The 19166-nt window shown below is 40.3% G+C and overlaps 1 protein-coding gene across 1 annotated transcript in view; it reads left to right on the forward strand.

Annotated features, from left to right (window-relative positions):
- LOC136252655 (plasma membrane calcium-transporting ATPase 2-like) overlaps positions 1–19166 on the forward strand; it is a 29066-nt gene that overhangs the window by 3777 nt on the left and 6123 nt on the right. The window contains exons 2-6 of the mRNA XM_066045187.1: positions 6887–7064; positions 9036–9193; positions 9244–10050; positions 15889–16248; positions 16300–16695. Of these exons, the coding sequence (XP_065901259.1) occupies positions 6887–7064; positions 9036–9193; positions 9244–10050; positions 15889–16248; positions 16300–16695 (1899 nt within the window). The remainder of the gene's footprint in view (positions 1–6886; positions 7065–9035; positions 9194–9243; positions 10051–15888; positions 16249–16299; positions 16696–19166) is intronic.

The following is a 19166-nucleotide window of genomic DNA, read 5'->3' on the forward strand; positions in this document are numbered from 1 at the left end:
TATATCAATTAATTAATTTATTAAAAGATAATTCCTCTAACTCTGTGGCATTACTAACTCAATTGACATCTGTATTTCAGTAATTGACATCTGTATTTCAGTAATTGACATCTGTATTTCAGTAATTGACATCTGTATTTCAGCAATTGACATCTGTATTTCAGTAATTGACATCTATATTTCAGTAATTGACATCTATATTTCAGTAATTGACATCTATATTTCAATAATTTCAAAATTAACAAACATCTATTTATGTATTATTCATGTTGACACACCATCTCTGACGTGGATATCATGAACCACGATAGCGGGCCCATATAGATCACTTTTGTTGTTGTTGCAAAAATCCTACACATATACATTGTAAAAATCGCCTTGAAAAGCATCCAAACAACCCTCTGGTGGTTTTTACAATGAGTGTAGGTCAAGTGAAAAGGAAACAGTGTGTATATTTCAGACAAAACTTGCCATATTATTACAAGTAGGGCTGGGAGATTACGTATATTAATTCTGGAGGTTGTTCTGAAATCGTGAGTACTATAGTTGCGATACCTGTGCAGTAGTAAATTCATAATGGTGGCACATATTAGCTGTGGAGGAACTTGATCTGGACAACAAGCCTTCACTTTTGAGACAGTTTATTGTGTGAATAAATCTTGTTAGTTAAAAAGCCTGCAGTACCTGTTGAATTTCTAAGCATACTATTTTTCATGAACATGACTGTTGTGTTAGAGTAACTGCTTTATTAGAGTGTCTCAAGTGGGCCTCAGCCAACTGGATTGTACGGCATGGTCTTTCTGTTATGTTTTTCACTGTGCTACATGTACAGCTACATCATTAAGGAGCGTGTCCCCATAGTAATATAGCAGCAGTGAGTGATGTCATCCCCATAGTAATATAGCAGCAGTGATGTCATCACCATAGGAGCTAATAGTTTTATGTACAGGCAATCCTTGTTACAGAGCCATAAGAGTGGCTGTATCTCGTTACTCTACTTTGCTTCTTCATGGAATTACCTCGACAGTTTCCTCTTCACTATTACATCAGGTGAGTGTTATCAAATCACGGCAGTTTGTCTCGTACTTCGTTGTTATGGCTGCCCAGGCGTGGCACCAATAATTTTGTTGCGCTATTACTAAGGACCCTGACAAGGTATTAGAATTTTTTCAACATTAACTAAATCCATAATGGTTGAAGATTTGTATGGAGGATATATTTCATGAAGTGAGGCTGATTCTGTCAACTGTTGAACCTGTAACCAAGACAAGTCTAACCTGTAACCAAGACAAGTCTAACCTGTAACCAAGACAAGTCTAACATAATACAAATAGGGTCCCTATTTTTATTATGTACTCTTGGTTTAACCTGTAACAAGGATTGTCCGTAATGACGTCACCTGTTTCCTATCCCTTTTTATTATAATATCTATGATGTCCCATGATTGCTATAGGTACAGTTGTAAAGGGGTGTGTCCCATGATTGTTATTGGTACAGTTGTAAAGGGGCGTGTCCCATGATTGTTATTGGTACAGTTGTAAAGGGGCGTGTCCCATGATTGTTATTGGTACAGTTGTAAAGGGGCGTGTCCCATGATTGTTATTGATACAGTTGTAAAGGGGCGTGTCCCATGATTGTTATTGGTACAGTTGTAAAGGGGCATGTCCCATGATTGTTATTGATACAGTTGTAAAGGGGCGTGTCCCATGATTGTTATTGGTACAGTTGTAAAGGGGCGTGTCCCATGATTGTTATTGGTCCAGTCGTAGAGGGGCGTGTCCCATGATTGTTATTGGTCCAGTTGTAGAGGGGCGTGTCCCATGATTGTTATTGGTACAGTTGTAAAGGGGCGTGTCCCATGATTGTTATTGGTCCAGTCGTAGAGGGGCGTGTCCCATGATTGTTATTGGTCCAGTTGTAGAGGGGCGTGTCTCATGATTGTTATTGGCCAATCATAAAGGGGCATGTCCCATGATTGTTATTGGTCCAGTCATAAAGGAGCGTGTCCCATGATTGTTATTGGTCCAGTCGTAGAGGGGCGTGTCTCATGATTGTTATTGGCCAATCATAAAGGGGCATGTCCCATGATTGTTATTGGTCCAGTCATAAAGGGGCGTGTCCCATGATTGTTATTGGTCCAGTCGTAGAGGGGCGTGTCTCATGATTGTTATTGGCCAATCATAAAGGGGCGTGTCCCATGATTGTTATTGGTCCAGTCATAAAGGGGCGTGTCCCATGATTGTTATTGGTCCAGTTGTAAAGAATGACGTAAGTTGCGTAGCCATAGGATGGTTAGAAAGTTACAGCGCTTTGTGCAAGGCATGTGTATTTCTGGTTTACGTGGGTTAAAAGGGTTAACTGAATTATCTAGGTTATCAAAAGGGGCAGTATCGCACAACACTAGTTTTGTTAAATAGAGCTTGCATTTGTGTTTTGTGCTATATTTGACTTTAGATACAGTAAGACTCTTCATAAAGGTGGTTTCTAGAGATGGTATTATGGCGGACGCCGTTCATAATTGGGGGGATACCTACTTGAACAGTGCTACTGTGTACTGTTTGTTTTGCACTTTGCCATTTGATCAGTTTCGTTCCTCGCTACTAAATCCTGCTATATGGTACATGTACCATATAGCAGGATTTAGTAGCGAGGAATTTAATTTAGCAAATTGTAACAAATGCTAAATTAAAATTCCGTGTCAGTTTTTGAGACGTCATAAATATTTATTACGTAACTTAAATAAAATTACGTGAGGTGCTTCGTGTCAGTTGAAGACAGAGTTGAACATGTCCATTCTCAATGAAAAAGGAAGGATCCGTTGCCCAGCCATTATGCTGAACTTTAATCATCTATCCCTTCACATGCAATCGTCGTAACCAATCTTGAAGTCAAGCTTGTACCATTGTGATCTTCAGACAAACAGAAGTGCAAGAAATAGAACAATGTGTATGATGACAAACTACGAGGTCACAGCTGTTTGCTACTTGTTCCATAATGGATTACCCAGAATAAAGAAAATTTGAAGTGTCAAAAAGAGGAATTGGGAATAGCCACACAACATGAAGGGATAGTAATGTAGTCTGGGACGAAACTTCTAATGTTTCGTGGGTTCGAAGGTTAAGTAAACTTCGAATTACTATCCTTTAAACCTTTGTAATGTACTCATAGTCTATGAAAGAATTACAAATAAATGTTGTTGTCTTTATTGCAGCTACTTATTCATCTTGTGTGATTGATGTTCGTCTCTTCGTGATCAATCTCTGTATGCCACGCCCACTTTTAAACCATTGTAGTTTAGCTTGCTACCATCCATAGTTGTAGCCTTAAAACACCTTATAAGGTGATAGATAATGCATGGGAAACATCAAACACCTTATAAGGTGATAGATAATGCATGGGAAACATCAAACACCTTATAAAGTGATAGATAATGCATGGGAAACATCAAACACCTTATAAGGTGATAGATAATGCATGGGAAACATCACACACCTTATAAGGTGATAGATAATGCATGGAAAACAAACACCTTATAAGGTGATAGATAATGCATGACAAACATCAAACACCTTATAAGGTGATAGATAATGCATGGGAAACATCAAACACCTTATAAGGTGATAGATAATGCATGGGAAACATCAAACACCTTATAAAGTGGTAGATAATGCATGGGAAACATCAAACACCTTATAAGGTGATAGATAATGCATGGGAAACATCAAACACCTTATAAGGTGATAGATAATGCATGGGAAACATCAAACACCTTATAAAGTGGTAGATAATGCATGGGAAACATCAAACACCTTATAAGGTGATAGATAATGCTTGGGAAACATCAAACACCTTATAAGATGATAGATAATGCATGGGAAACATCATCTTATCCATTAGTTGGCGTTTGTCTATACATGATAGCAGTATAGTGGACATGCCCATTTGCAATCGATTGATCATGTCATTCAGAACTGCTGCTGTGCATTTCCAAATGCTTACAAACTTAAACAGAAAGATAAAACTTGAGAAGGATGCGCATAAATGCATAACTCGTATATAGCTAACACTGAAGCATCAAATGTCCGAACATTTTATTAGTGAACGTTCAAAGGTAAATTTCAAGTGTCATCCCAACCCTAGATTTGTGGTTTACACTCCAGCAATCTTTTCTTGTTTGGTGGCATTGTTCAGTGATCCCTCCCTACAAGAGGCGTGTGGTAAAAACTTAAGACACATCTCAATATTTCTTCTAACATATCTGATAGGCTGAAACAAACACCAATAATGTCACTGGTAAAGTGAGTAAATTACAATTTGAAGCGTATATAGAAGTGAAAAATGTTACTGTACCCAAATGATGGGAGATGTCTACTAGTGATGTGTGATATATCGAAAAAATATCGATTTCGCGATAATTTTGTCAATATCGTATCAATTTTCGATACTGCATTAGCAGATTTCGATATTTATCGAAAAGGTAATATTTTGCGATAATTATCGAAATATCGAAGAATATTTTGATAAATCTACAGCATTAGTGTGTGATTGTACAATCACGCTAGAAATGAAGGTTGGTTCTGTACTATCTAGCCACTTTAGAAACTTGTCTACCAGTTTTCTGGGCTTATTTGTTTTATGCAATAGTTTTAGTGAGTAATTGTATTTCAAGCATACTTATAAATATGGGCCGCCCACGCAATTACACCACCCACACAATTAAAAATTATCGAAAATTGTATTGAAATTTTGATATTTACCCCAATATCGTATCGAAATAAAAATCATGATATCGCACACCACTAATGTCTACACCATCAAATATCAAATATTCTTTGGTATACGAGTAATTTACAGAAGTTTACTATTATCCAGATAACATCATCCTTATCTTGACAAGTCTTACGAAAATCGAATATATCTAGAATATTCATCTCTAATCCCCATTCTCTTTTGATCCCACCTCACCGTATTTCCTCGTATAAAATCACAGGCTTTTATTTCCTTCCCAGCATTTTTGACCCAGCCTGTAAACGAATAGGGCTTTCATTTTATACTGGGTGTTTTCTATGCTTACCGATACATAATCCCATTCTACCCCCACCCGAATTCGATTAAATGCCGGGGGTTGGTCAGACCAATCCAAAATAGATGCCCATGATACAGTGTGTTGGCTATATAAACAAGTGTAGTCAAGTGTAGTCAAGGCTTAAAATGATTGGAAATTGTTATATCATAAATATCTGCATGCTTCCTGGACTAATCATGTGATTACTCGTAGTACCTTCATCCCTCAGATCAAGTATGGAGAAGCAGTAGCAACAAGGGAGCCATTAATAGAGCAGCATACATGTAGCATGAAAGATGCGTCATTTGTGAGAAAGGCATGAAACTTTCCATACCAATTGTACTCCTAATAGCATTGATATAAGTGCCATTGTAGATTTAACCTGTGATGACCTTTGCAGCCATTTTTGTATTGAAAATTTGACATTTTTGTCTTTATTTCCTTGGGGCATTATTTTGCATTTTTAAAACTTGGTTCCAAATTTAAGATGTCAACCTACGAAACAATTTGATTTTTATTTGAAGTCATTAGCTCATTACGCTCCAAAGTTATGATCATTTTTATTGGTTATAAATTCTTTAAATTTGTCTGCCCCTGAGGTGTAAATTACCAATGGGAAGGTAACTGTATAAAATTTTACAGCTAATACAAATGATCATATCTTTGGCATAAAATTACTGATTGACTTCAAATTACCAAGTCCAGAGGTCAAAGTTCAAATATGCAATGGCCAAAATTATTGCCACTGGAAGTGCAAACTGTGTACTAAGTTCTCTCACAAAGTGTACAGCATATTTATATGCTATGCCATTCCACTATAATGGTAGGCTCAAGTAATAGCCCGGGCCTCTACCGTATAGCTGGTAATTTTCGAAAGGTTTCTATTTTCGGATATTTCGAAGAGGTCCTTTTCTTTGAAAATAAAATCCCACGTCCGGTTGTTCTTCAAATATAAATTCCCACAAGTGAAAGCGGCGATCCAACTTTTGGCGATTCGTTTGTGTATTCCTCGAAGTGTAGCTCAGTAAATGGCCTCTACGTACCCGGGTTAGGGTTAGGTTCGGGTTAGGGTTAGGTTAGGGTTAGGGTACATAGAATATACTATTTATGTAATGGGTAAACTGTATCATTACTGTACCGATAACCAGAAAACAGGTGATCCAGAATGGGAATTGATGTCATCTGCTCTAGAATCAGTATGGTAGATATAGCTAGCTACGATCGAGGGCGATCGAGCCAGTGAATTTACTCCACTCGAGACTCCCTCAGTCTTCTCTCCAGTGCACAGGGATGGGGATTATTCCATCAGTAAGTCAGATTTTGGCAAACATTCATGCACCACCATATTTTGTGACATGAATTTCCGTTTATTTGAAATCCATCTGGACTTCGAAATATGCATTCTTCGAAATTAAAATCCTAAATTCAGATTTTGCTTCTTGTGCAAAATTTACTGTTTCAAAAATAACCCGCTATACGGTATTTGTGACCAGGAGTTTATTTGCTGGAAACCCCCCAGCTTATAATCGAGACAGGCGTTTAATCAAATGTGGCTATTTATCTAGTACTTTAAAAATGACTGTCCTATTAGGATATTTGTAGTTTGCTACAGTATATTAGAGAGCATTAGGGCAATGTTAAAACACTTCAGTGATCACTGGTGGGTTCCACTGCTGGTGCTATATCGGCAATGAAATACATGAACTAGTGTCTGTCTGTCCGTCTGTGTGTGTATTGGCCACAATAACCTGTAAAACTGTTTTTTTTTTGTTATAACCTGTAAACCTGTATAAGTGGTTTTTGTTATAACTTGTATAACAGGACCGACTGGAAGGGACTAGTACATGTCTAGTAGTAAGAGATGGACAGGTGGTTGAGATATTGACATCACAACTTCTTGTTGGAGACGTTGTGAAGTTCAAGTTTGGTAATGTCCTCCCAGCAGATGGGATATTAGTACAAGGGCATGATGTTAAGGTTGATGAAAGTACTTTAACTGGTGAGTGTGTGTAACTGTAAGGGGGTAGTGTGTAACTGTGAGGGGGGTAGGGTGGGGGATAATGTCTTCCCAGCAGATGGGATATTACGACAAGTCCATGACGTTTAACTGTGAAGGGGTGCTGTGTAACTGTGAGAGTGGGTACTGTGTAACTATGAGGGGTAGTGTGTAACTGAGGGGGTAGTGTGTAACTAAGGGGGTAGTGTGCAACTATGAGGGTGGGTAGTGTATTACTGTGAGGGTGGGTGCTGTGTAACTATGAGGGGGTAGTGTGTAACTATGAGGGTGGGTAGTGTGTAACTGTGAGGGTGGGTGCTGTGTAACTATGAGGGGGTACTGTGTGTGAGGGGTAGTGTGTAACTATGAGGGTGGGTAGTGTGTAACTGTGAGGGGGTACTGTGTAACTATGAGGGTGGGTACTGTATAACTGTGAGGGTGGGTACTGTGTAACTATGAGGTGGTAGTGTGTAACTGTGAGGGGGTGATGTGTAACTGTGAAGGGTAGTGTGTAATTATGAGGGTGGGTAGTGTGCGACTATGAGGCTGGGTAGTATGTAACTGTAGGTAGTGTGTAACTATAAGGGTGGGTAGTGTGTAACTATGAGGGTGGGTAGTGTGTAACTGTGAGGAGGTAGTGTGTAACTGTGAGGGGGCAGTGTGTGACTATGAGGGGGTAATGTGTAACTGTGAGGGGGTAGTGTGTGACTATGAGGGTGGATAGTGTGTAGCTATGAGGCTGGGTAGTATGTAACTGTAGGTAGTGTGTAACTATGAGAGTGGGTAGTGCATAACTGTGAGGGTGGGTAGTGTGTAACTGTAGGTAGTGTGTAACTATGAGGGTGGACAGTGTGTAGCTATTAGGCTGGGTAGTATGTAACTGTAGGTAGTGTGTAACTATGAGGGTGGGTAGTGTGTAACTATGAGGGTGGGTAGTGTGTAACTATGAGGGTGGGTAGTGTGTAACTGTGAGGGGGTAGTGTGTAACTATGAGGGTGGATAGTGTGTAGCTATGAGGCTGGGTAGTATGTAACTGTAGGTAGTGTGTAACTATGAGGGTGGGTAGTGTGTAACTGTGAGGGGGTAGTGTGTAACTATGAGGGTGGATAGTGTGTAGCTATGAGGCTGGGTAGTATGTAACTGTAGGTAGTGTGTAACTATGAGGGTGGGTAGTGAGTAACTATGAGGAGGTAGTGTGTAACTATGAGGGTGGGTAGTGTGTAACTGTAAGGGGTAGGAGGATAGTGTGTGACTATGAGGGTGGGTAGTGTGTAACTGTGAGAGGGTAGTGTGTAACTGTGAGGAGGTAGTGTGTAATTGTTGGGGGGTAGTGTGTGTAACTGTGAGGGGGTAGTGTGTAACTGTGAGGGGGTAGTGTGTGACTATGAGGCTGGGTAGTACATGTACGTAACTGTTAGGGGTAGGGGGTAGTGTGTAGCTATGAGGGTGGGTAGTGTGTAACTGTGAGGGAGTAGTGTGTGGCTATGAGGGTGGGTAGTGTGTAACTGTGGGGGAGTAGTGTATAACTGAGAGGGGTAGTGTGTGACTATGAGGGTGGGTAGTGTGTAACTGTGAGAGGGGTAGGGCGGAGCAGTGTGTTACTGAGAGGGGGTAGTGTCCTAATTTTTGATCCTGCTTCCCCAACTTAAAGAAAGGAGGGGCTGGCTGCACAATACTTATTGGCTAAAGTGTATATAAGTACAAAAATATTATGTTGTTAGGATGTTGATCAAATGTCATTAAACATATCACGTGATCTCAAAGAAAATAGATATAAAGTGTTCTATTGCGTGAATTGGTTACGGTTTGTATGGCTCCACATTATGCTTATTTCTCTTGTTTTATAATAACAGCACAAATCATGTTTTATTGTGCTATCACATGTAAAGTTGTGTCAAAGAGCTGCAACGCATTTACTGACTTCTGTTTAGCTACATTTCATTGTGTTATCCTATGTAATGCTTATTATTGCAGGAGAGTCATTGCCGGTGAAGAAGACGGTGGAATACGATAGGCTACTTTATGGCGGTACACACATTAATGAAGGGGAGGGGCACTTCCTGGTGTTGACAGTTGGACCACACACACGTCATGGTACCATAATAGTGCTGTTATCACAACAAGGAGAAGAGGTGAGTGTTTAATAATTGTTTACTAGTGCTGCCACGGTAACACCAATCAGGTTGGCTTCATTACTGCCTGGTGGCAACGTTTAAGGGCTCGTTGTTGTGGTCATCATCATGATAATAGAAGTGAGGACGGGCTAGTGATGCAGGAGGTAGTCCCCCCAGCACCTTCCCCCACTGAGGATCGCAAGGAAGAAGTTGAACTGGAGGAATTTGAAGAGCCGATAAGTGGAGTAGCTCTGCTAATTAGACCATGGCTATGGTGCAGGAAACAAGAACCCAAGCCAGTTAAGAAGAAGAAAGACAAAGAAGAAGAACAGAAGAAGTCTGGGGAGACTGGATCTACTAGCGTGTTACAGAAGAAATTGAACAGACTGGCTGTGAAGATTGGTTATGGTGGAACCATTGCTGCGATAACTTGTTTCTTCTTGTTGGTCATCAGATTTGGAATAGTAGAGTTTGGAGTTCATGGCCGAGAATGGGATCACAACAAACATTGGGTGGAGTTGCTTCACTTTGCCATCATCGCTATTACTGTACTTGTTGTGGCCGTTCCTGAGGGGCTTCCCCTAGCTGTTACCATAGCACTGGCTTATAGTGTTCAGAAGATGTTGAAAGATAATAATCTGGTTCGTCACCTTCATGCCTGTGAGACTATGGGTAATGCTACTACGATATGTAGTGATAAAACTGGTACACTGACCCTCAACAGAATGACGGTAGTTGAGGTGTACCTGGCTGGCAAGGTGCTCAAGTGTGATAGTGACAATTCATCATTGCTGACACAACTACCTCAAATTTTGTTGGACCTGTTGCAACATTGTATTGTACTGAACTCCAGTTATTCCTCCCGTGTTGAAGAGGTGGGTGTGTCTGATTGTTTGTTCTTATTGCACTTACAGATTAGGGCTGAACGATAATTGCAAAACCTATAGTACTCGAAAATCAATCATGAACCACTATAGTAGGTTCATAATAGGGATTGCCCATGTTTTTTGCAAAAATCCTAATAGAACGCACACCTAAAAACCACCTTGAAAAGCATCCTTCAACTCAAAACAACCCTCTGGTGGTTCTTTGCAATGAGTATAGGTCCACTAGTAAGTATCAAGTGAAAAGGAAACAGTATGTGTATTTGAGACAAAACTGAAATATTTTGTTCATATTATTATTCACTAGATAAATAAAAAATTGAAAATTTTAAGAGGGAGAATAGGGATTGCTGAAAAAGCCGTGAAACAAGAAGGGATCGCTGGAGTGGTAATGTAAACCACAAATCCCTATTTTGACTCTGTCATAAATATTTAGTTACATGCTCTGTCATTTTGAAATGAGTCAAAATAGGGATTTGTGGTTTACATTACTACCCCAGCGATCCCTTCTTGTTTCATGGCTATTTTCAGCGATCCCTATTCTCCCTCTTAAAATTTTCAATTTTTTATTTATCTAGTTTGTGTATTTTTTATTAATCCAGGAATGGATTATTTATTAATAATGAAGACTGTTGTGAATAGTGTAATTTTGCATTCTGCATAGTAATGCCGTCAACGTTTCAGTACAAACATGAAACTGCTTAAATTATAATGTGCTCACAGACTGAGAGTCTCCTAATATGAGCTACAATTTACATTACCAGTGCCTTGTCAAATTCAGTGCAAGGATTGTTGTTATACATTTGACTGCATTATTAGAGTATTTACATGACTGCTCTATTAGAGTATTTAATCTAACCCGCCCACGTACAATAATCACGGAGTGAAAAACCGCCTTGCAACAAAGTCATCAGCCCAGATTAAGCTTCCTGGCCTATACCGAGTTTAATAAAGACAGATTCTATTAGCATCAAGCAGCGCACACCAGAAAACCTAACTCTGAGTGCAATCTTGTGTGGCTTCACATGCATAATGGCATTTTGACAAGAAGCGGTTTGGGCTGTTCCCATCCGAAAACGAAATCAAAAATAGGTCATGGACATGCACAATGATCCATTCAGCAAGCCTTGTTACCTTTAATCCCAGGATTCTCCTTGTAAACTTTACTATGCCTGTGAAAATAATTTTATGAATAATTATACAAGCAAGTAGTAAGAATAATAAAAAATGTGGTCGAGATTATGTCATAAATAATGAATGAATAAATAAATAATAAATAATGTTTGAGAAAACTATGAGGCCTAGAGACATGAACTAACCGGGAATAGATTCGCCTGTGAATGAAGGCACAACCATATAATAAGTATGCCTGTTCGTGCTGATGACTTGACCTCACATGTAATTCTATATAATGCCCAGTGCCACACCCTTGCTTAATTACAGATTGCACGAAGGAAAAGATGCCACCTTACATGAAGGAAAAGATGCCACCTTACACGTGAACAGCAAGAGTACAAGTATGTTTGTAACTGTATTTTGTATACAGGATATGTGCTCCAGGCGTCAGTGAACAACCAGCTGGGATACCAGCTGATGCACAGCGAACAACTAGCTACGCGTTTTGGGATGAACAACCAGCTGATGCGTGGTGAACAACCAGCTGATACGCAGTGAACAATCAGCTGATGTACTCTTGAACAACAAGGTAATGAGTGTTTCAATGTGATCCTTGTATTGTACAGCTTCATCCTTTACCTGGCTTGCTAGCGGCTGGAATTATTTTCCACCCGGGAGTCTGTAATAAACAAGAAGATGCATTACTACATATACAACAATCTCCTGTATGTTGTGCATGACTGTATGCATAATATTATAGACTGTGATCACTGTGCCAACTAGTGCCAATACCACATCACTGATATACTGGCACATCACCAGTGGCCTCTAGTTACAACAGAGTCTATTGTGCCATATTGGCTTGATTGGGATCATTTGCCAGTTGTGCCTTCACCACGTCCCTTGTTGTGCATAGCCTTACTTCACTGCTGAGTCATCTTCATAGACACGTTATACCTACAATATATACTTTCAATATAGCTAACTTAACTTGGTTTTTGTGTAAGTTATGTTTTAGTATTGTGGTTTTCTGATGCCAATCAAATTCCCTTGCCTGTGTACGTATGCACATGTATCATTTCCACCGGCACACACACTGCTCTGAGTGCTGGCTATGGCACTGCTTATACTTGCCCAATGGGTAGGCTGCAACGTTGGTGTATGTACTTGGTTGTATGTGACCCAGTCCTGGTAAGAATATTACTAATAATAGTATGAACAAAACAGCAAATTTCAGTTTTGTCCCAAATACACATACTGTTTCCTTTTCACTTGATACTTACTAGTGGACCTATACTCATTGCAAATAACCACCAGAGGGTTGTTTTGAGTTGGAGGATGCTTTTCAAGGTGGTTTTTAGGTGTGTGTTCTATTAGAGATTTTGCAAAAAACATGGGCGATCCCTATTATGAACCCACTATCGTGGTTCATGATAATATTATTGTTATTATTCTTTCACAGGCATAGCGAAGTTTACAAGGAGAATCCTGGGAAAGGCTTGCCGAATGGATCATTGTGCATGTCCATGACTTATTTTTAAATTTGTTTTCAGATGGAAACAGCCCAAACCGGGCCGTTTCTTCTTACCCAAATGCCATTACATGTGAGAAGCCATACAAGATCATGCTCAAGGTTAGGTTTTTGCTGTGCGCTGCTTGTGGCTAATAGAATCTGTCTTTATTAAACTCAGTATAGGCCAGGAAGCTTAATCTGTGCTGCAGACTTTGTTGCAAGGTGGTTTTTCACTCCGTGATTATTGTACGTGGGCGGGTTATCCAGATTAAATACTCTAATAGAGCAGTCAAGTGTATAACAACAATCCTTGCACTGAATTTGACAGCTATTAAAGGCACCAGTAATGTAAATTGTAGCTCATATTAGGAGACTCAGTCTGTATGCACTTTGCAATTTGACCACTTTCATGTGTGTACTGAAATGTTGACGGCGTTACTATACAGAATACAAAATTACACTATTCACCACAGTTTTCATAGAGATCCATAATCCATTACTGGATTAATAAAAAGTACATAAACTAGATGAATAAAAAATTGAAAATTTTAAGAGGGAGAATAGGGATTGCTGAAAAAAGCCAAGGGATTGCTGGGATGGTACTGTAAACCACAAATCCCTATTTTGACTCATTTCAAAATGACAGAGCATGTAACTAAAGACTATGACAGAGAGTCAAAATAGGATTTGTGGTTTACATTACAATCCCAGCAATCCCTTCTTGTTTCGTGGCTTTTTTTAGTGATCCCTATTCTCCCTATTAAAATTTTCAATTTTTTATTCATCTAGTATTATTAGGTGAGACTGTTTTGTAAAGCACAGTTTACTCATTACGTTGATAACAGTTCATCATATAGTATGATAATACAGTGGAACCTCAGTTATCCGAATCCCTTGGGACCAGGGGTTGTCCATAAGTCTGAAAAGTCCGTATCTCTGAAACTGTGTATAAATAACTTCGAAATAGCAAAAAGAACACCTTAAAAAATTTCAGTATTATCAACTGCCCTAATAGAACAGTCACTACTCTAATAGAGCAGTCATTTTCGTAGTTCGGTTAACCAACAGTGTCCTGATAACTGGGGTCCACATAACTGTAGTAGGAATCATGGAGTATTTGAGTACCAATTTTACTGAAAACTCTTTACGAGTATTTGAGCATTTGTTTCACCTTTAGTTCTAATAACATGCATCCCACGCACATATGCACACACACACACACACACATACACATACCACACAAAAGCCTATGGCAGTCATGCGAAACACAGCTATTGCCGCCCAGTGAACCAGCACTGGGATGCCTATGCACCACTCAGGCACTCGAGCCTTGTGCAGGCAAATCTCCCAGGGCAGGGCTAGTAACCCGCAGGAGGACTGTACAGGTCTCACGGAGAGAGGTCACAGAACCCAAAGTTGTGCAACAACCCCAACACTGTTTCCCCAGGCCACCAGGTCCCCAATATACAACTGGGTAGACACACACAACACACAGACACGGCACATGCATGTGTGTACGCACACACACACACAACACATGCACACACACACAACCAGTGTTAGGAGTAATGCGTTACGTAATATTATTACTTTTGTGGTAACTAAGTAATATAACAAAATACGCTATAAAAACAGGTAATATAACTCAAGGTACTTTACAAACAAAAATAATGCGTTACCTAAGTAATATAGTTACTGTAACAGGTCTAATATTACATAATATTATTACTACAAGTAACGAAGTTATTAATCTCGTTAGTAATCCACTGAGTAACGCCAGCCACAACGAAGTAATGAGACCTACTGAATGAAGCTTATTCACCAGCTTCTTACTTATAACCAGATTTGCACATTGCCCAACAACACAATCATGTCACGTGATTAAGGTGGTAGTTTCACACGTGACAGCTTAAACAGGGGCGGATCCAGACTTTTAAAAAAGGGGGGTTCCACTTTGGAATTGCAACTTCAGCCTGGCTGTAAGTTGAAGACCAAAAAAAAAAGGACAATAGCTGCCCCTCACCATAGATGCCCTCACCAACTATATTTCCTCATTTATAACTACATACGTAGCTTGCTACACTGCTCCTACTGTGACTGCTCTATTAGAGTATCTCGATTTGACTGCTGTATTAGAATATCTCAAGTAAGAGAGGCTCTTTCAAAAGGGGGTTCCATGGAACCCTTTGAACCCCCCCTGGATCCGCCCTTGTTAAAGCTGTGGACACAAAGTAATATAATATGTAATATTATTATAGTTGCTTTATTTTTTGGGTAATATGTAACCGTAACTAAATAGTTTGGTTGTAAATAATATGTAACTAGTTGGATCATTGGATGACTGTATTAGTGAATTGCAATGGCCATCCCTGCAGTCTAGATGGCAATTCTTGTCACTGTCAATTTTGTATGATATTTGGAAGGGGTGGAATAAATTTTAGTGATTACTTTGAGTTCAATACACTGTGTACAAGGTCGCACTCCCTAACTTTAAAAGTGCTTTCTTCTACTATCGATGCTTTCTGTTATTGTTTTTTTGTATCTATGGCATTCTTGTGGAACACTATTCCTGAGGACATTTTGGCACGAAGTGTCGAAGATTGTTGACATTGCGCATACACCTAACAATAATACACGTGATATATGATGTAATAGTGTGCTGTAATTGGAAGTTTTGACAGGTCATTACTTAGTGTTGAGCTCTTTGAGTTGTATCCGTGTATAACAAGCCGATCGCGTCTTTCCAGTCCATGAATCCGTTGCTATACTATCCTGCCCCCCGTCACAAAGCCAGGTTAAACATTTCAGATCTAGATTGAAACAGTTTATTTTAATGTGATTGTTTAATTCTGTACTTGTATTGTGTATATATGTTGTTCTGTTTTTGTAATTGTATTTTTGTAATTGTAAAGATTGTATGTAAGGGTATCACCTTGTACAGGCACATGCCTTTTGTGTACCCCTTTAAACAATTTGATAATAATAATAATAGTTATTTTTAAAAAGTAACTTGCCCAACACTGCACACAACACATGCACACAGACACAACACACAGACATGACACACGCGTGCGTGTACGCACACATAACACACACACACACACAAGTACTCCCCACTACAGGCCTTAGGAGGTATACAATATCATGTTGGAACATACTATATCCTACAGTACTCATGTATTGTGCTATATTGTTAACAGGCTATTGAAGGTATTCAGTATCATGGTGGTGGATGTCTCCAGTGGATTAGAAACAAGTTCAGAGGCTCCCAACAAGAAGACGAGCTTGTTACTACTGGCAAGAAACCTCCAGCTCGTCAGCTAGGCAATGTAACAGAGTGTGCACTATTACAATTCCTCGAGTCACTTGGATATGATTATAATGAGATGAGGAAGGAATATCCTGAGAGCTCTTATACTACTGTGTACACTTTTACTGGACAACGTAAACGTATGTCCAGTGTAATCCCCTTAAGGGATGGGGTACAGAGGTTATTGTGTAAAGGAGCACCTGAGGTGGTGTTGCAGCGATGTGATTACATCATTGATGACCAGGGAGTGGTTAGTGGCTACCATATTTGGTGTTGTGTGTTAGTTTCCATGGTTACACAGGTACAACCGCTGACTGAACAAGATAAACAACAGTTGCTAAATGAAGTGGTGAAGGGTATGGCTTCTAAAGCCCTGAGGACATTATGTCTGGCCTATCGTGATATCCCTCGTGAAATGGTACCATTGAATTGGGAGGGCCAGGAGGGTATAATGGTGGATCACATGACCTGTGTGGGCATGGTTGGTATCCAGGACCCGGTCAGACCAGAAGTTCCTGCTTCTATTCGTAGTTGCCAGCAAGCTGGAGTCACAGTGAGGATGGTTACCGGGGACAACATAACAACAGCTAGAGCTATAGCCAAACAGTGTGGTATTATAGGGGAATCCCAAGCTAGTCGTTATGAGGTCATCACTGGTACGGAGTTTAATGATGCTGTCAAGGATCATAAAGGCAAGGTGAGGGATCATGTGATCTCATTACAATGGTGTTGGGCATTCAAAGGTTAAGAATTGAAGGAGTACCAGTCAGTATAATCTGAACAAACACACTGTCCCCAGTATATCCTGTACAAACACACTGTCCCCAGTATAGCCTGTACAAACACACTGTCCCCAGTATAACATGTACAAACACACTGTCCCCAGTATAACCTGTACAAACACACTGTCCCCAGTATATCCTGTACAAACACACTGTCCCCAGTATATCCTGTACAAACACACTGTCCCCAGTATAACCTGTACAAGCACACTGTCCCCAGTATAGCCTGTACAAACACACTGTCCCCAGTATAACCTGTACAAACACACTGTCCCCAGTATAACCTGTACAAACACACTGTCCCCAGTATAACCTGTACAAACACACTGTCCCCAGTATAGCCTGTACAAACACACTGTCCCCAATATATCCTGTACAAACACACTGTCCCCAGTATATCCTGTACAAACACACTGTCCCCAGTATAACCTGTACACACACACTGTCCCCAGTATAACCTGTACAAACGCTGTCCCCAGTATATCCTGTACAAACGCTGTCCCCAGTATAGCCTGTACAAACACACTGTCCCCAGTATATCTTGTACAAATATACTGTCCCCAGTATAACCTGTACAAACACACTGTCCCCAGTATAACATGTACAAACACACTGTCCCCAGTATATCCTGTACAAACACACTGTTCCCAGTATAGCCTGTACAAACACACTGTCCCCAGTATAGCCTGTACAAACACACTGTCCCCAGTATAACCTGTACAAACACACTGTCCCCAGTATATCCTGTACAAACACACTGTCCCCAGTATATCCTGTACAAACACACTGTCCCCAGTATAACCTGTACAAGCACACTGTCCCCAGTATAGCCTGTACAAACACACTGTCCCCAGTATAACCTGTACAAACACACTGTCCCCAGTATAACCTGTACAAACACACTGTCCCCAGTATAACCTGTACAAACACACTGTCCCCAGTATAGCCTGTACAAACACACTGTCCCCAATATATCCTGTACAAACACACTGTCCCCAGTATATCCTGTACAAACACACTGTCCCCAGTATAACCTGTACACACACACTGTCCCCAGTATAACCTGTACAAACGCTGTCCCCAGTATATCCTGTACAAACACACTGTCCCCAGTATATCTTGTACAAACATACTGTCCCCAGTATAACCTGTACAAACACACTGTCCCCAGTATAACATGTACAAACACACTGTCCCCAGTATATCCTGTACAAACACATTGTTCCCAGTTTAGCCTGTACAAACACACTGTCCCCAGTATAGCCTGTACAAACACACTGTCCCCAGTATAACCTGTACAAACACACTGTCCCCAGTATATCCTGTACAAACACACTGTCCCCAGTATATCCTGTACAAACACACTGTCCCCAGTATATCCTGTACAAACACACTGTCCCCAGTATAACCTGTACAAGCACACTGTCCCCAGTATAGCCTGTACAAACACACTGTCCCCAGTATAACCTGTACAAACACACTGTCCCCAGTATAACCTGTACAAACACACTGTCCCCAGTATAACCTGTACAAACACACTGTCCCCAGTATAACCTGTACAAGCACACTGTCCCCAGTATATCCTGTACAAACACACTGTCCCCAGTATAACCTGTACAAGCACACTGTCCACAGTATAACCTGTACAAACACACTGTCCCCAGTATAACCTGTACAAACACACTGTCCCCAGTATAACCTGTACAAACACACTGTCCCCATTATAACCTGTACAAACACACTGTCCCCAGTATAACCTGTACAAACACACTGTCCCCAGTATAACCTGTACAAACACACTGTCCCCAATATAACCTGTACAAACACACTGTCCCCAGTATATCCTGTACAAACACACTGTCCCCAGTATAACCTGTACAAACACACTGTCCCCAGTATAACCTGTACAAGCACACCGTCCCCAGTATAACCTGTACAAGCACACCGTAACCTGTACAAACACACTGTCCCCAGTATAACCTGTACAAACACACTGTCCCCAGTATAACCTGTACAAACACACTGTCCCTAGTATAACCTGTACAAACACACTGTCCCCAGTATAACCTGTACAAGCACACCGTCCCCAGTATAACCTGTACAAGCACACCGTAACCTGTACAAACACACCGTCCCCAGTATAACCTGTACAAACACACTGTCCCCAGTATAACCTGTACAAACACACTGTTCCCAGTATAACCTGTACAAGCACACTGTTCCCAGTATAACTTGTACAAGCACACTGTGTTAAGTTCACCACATTGATCAAATTAACACCCCTCTTGGTGATAGAGAGGTGCTGATAGATCAAGATTTTGTTGTAAGAATAGACTTGAGAATAGACTACTGAGTTGTTACAATGTGATTATAGTTCATTTGTTAC

Source organism: Dysidea avara, chromosome 4 (assembly GCF_963678975.1).
Source record: "Dysidea avara chromosome 4, odDysAvar1.4, whole genome shotgun sequence".
NCBI lineage: Eukaryota > Metazoa > Porifera > Demospongiae > Dictyoceratida > Dysideidae > Dysidea > Dysidea avara.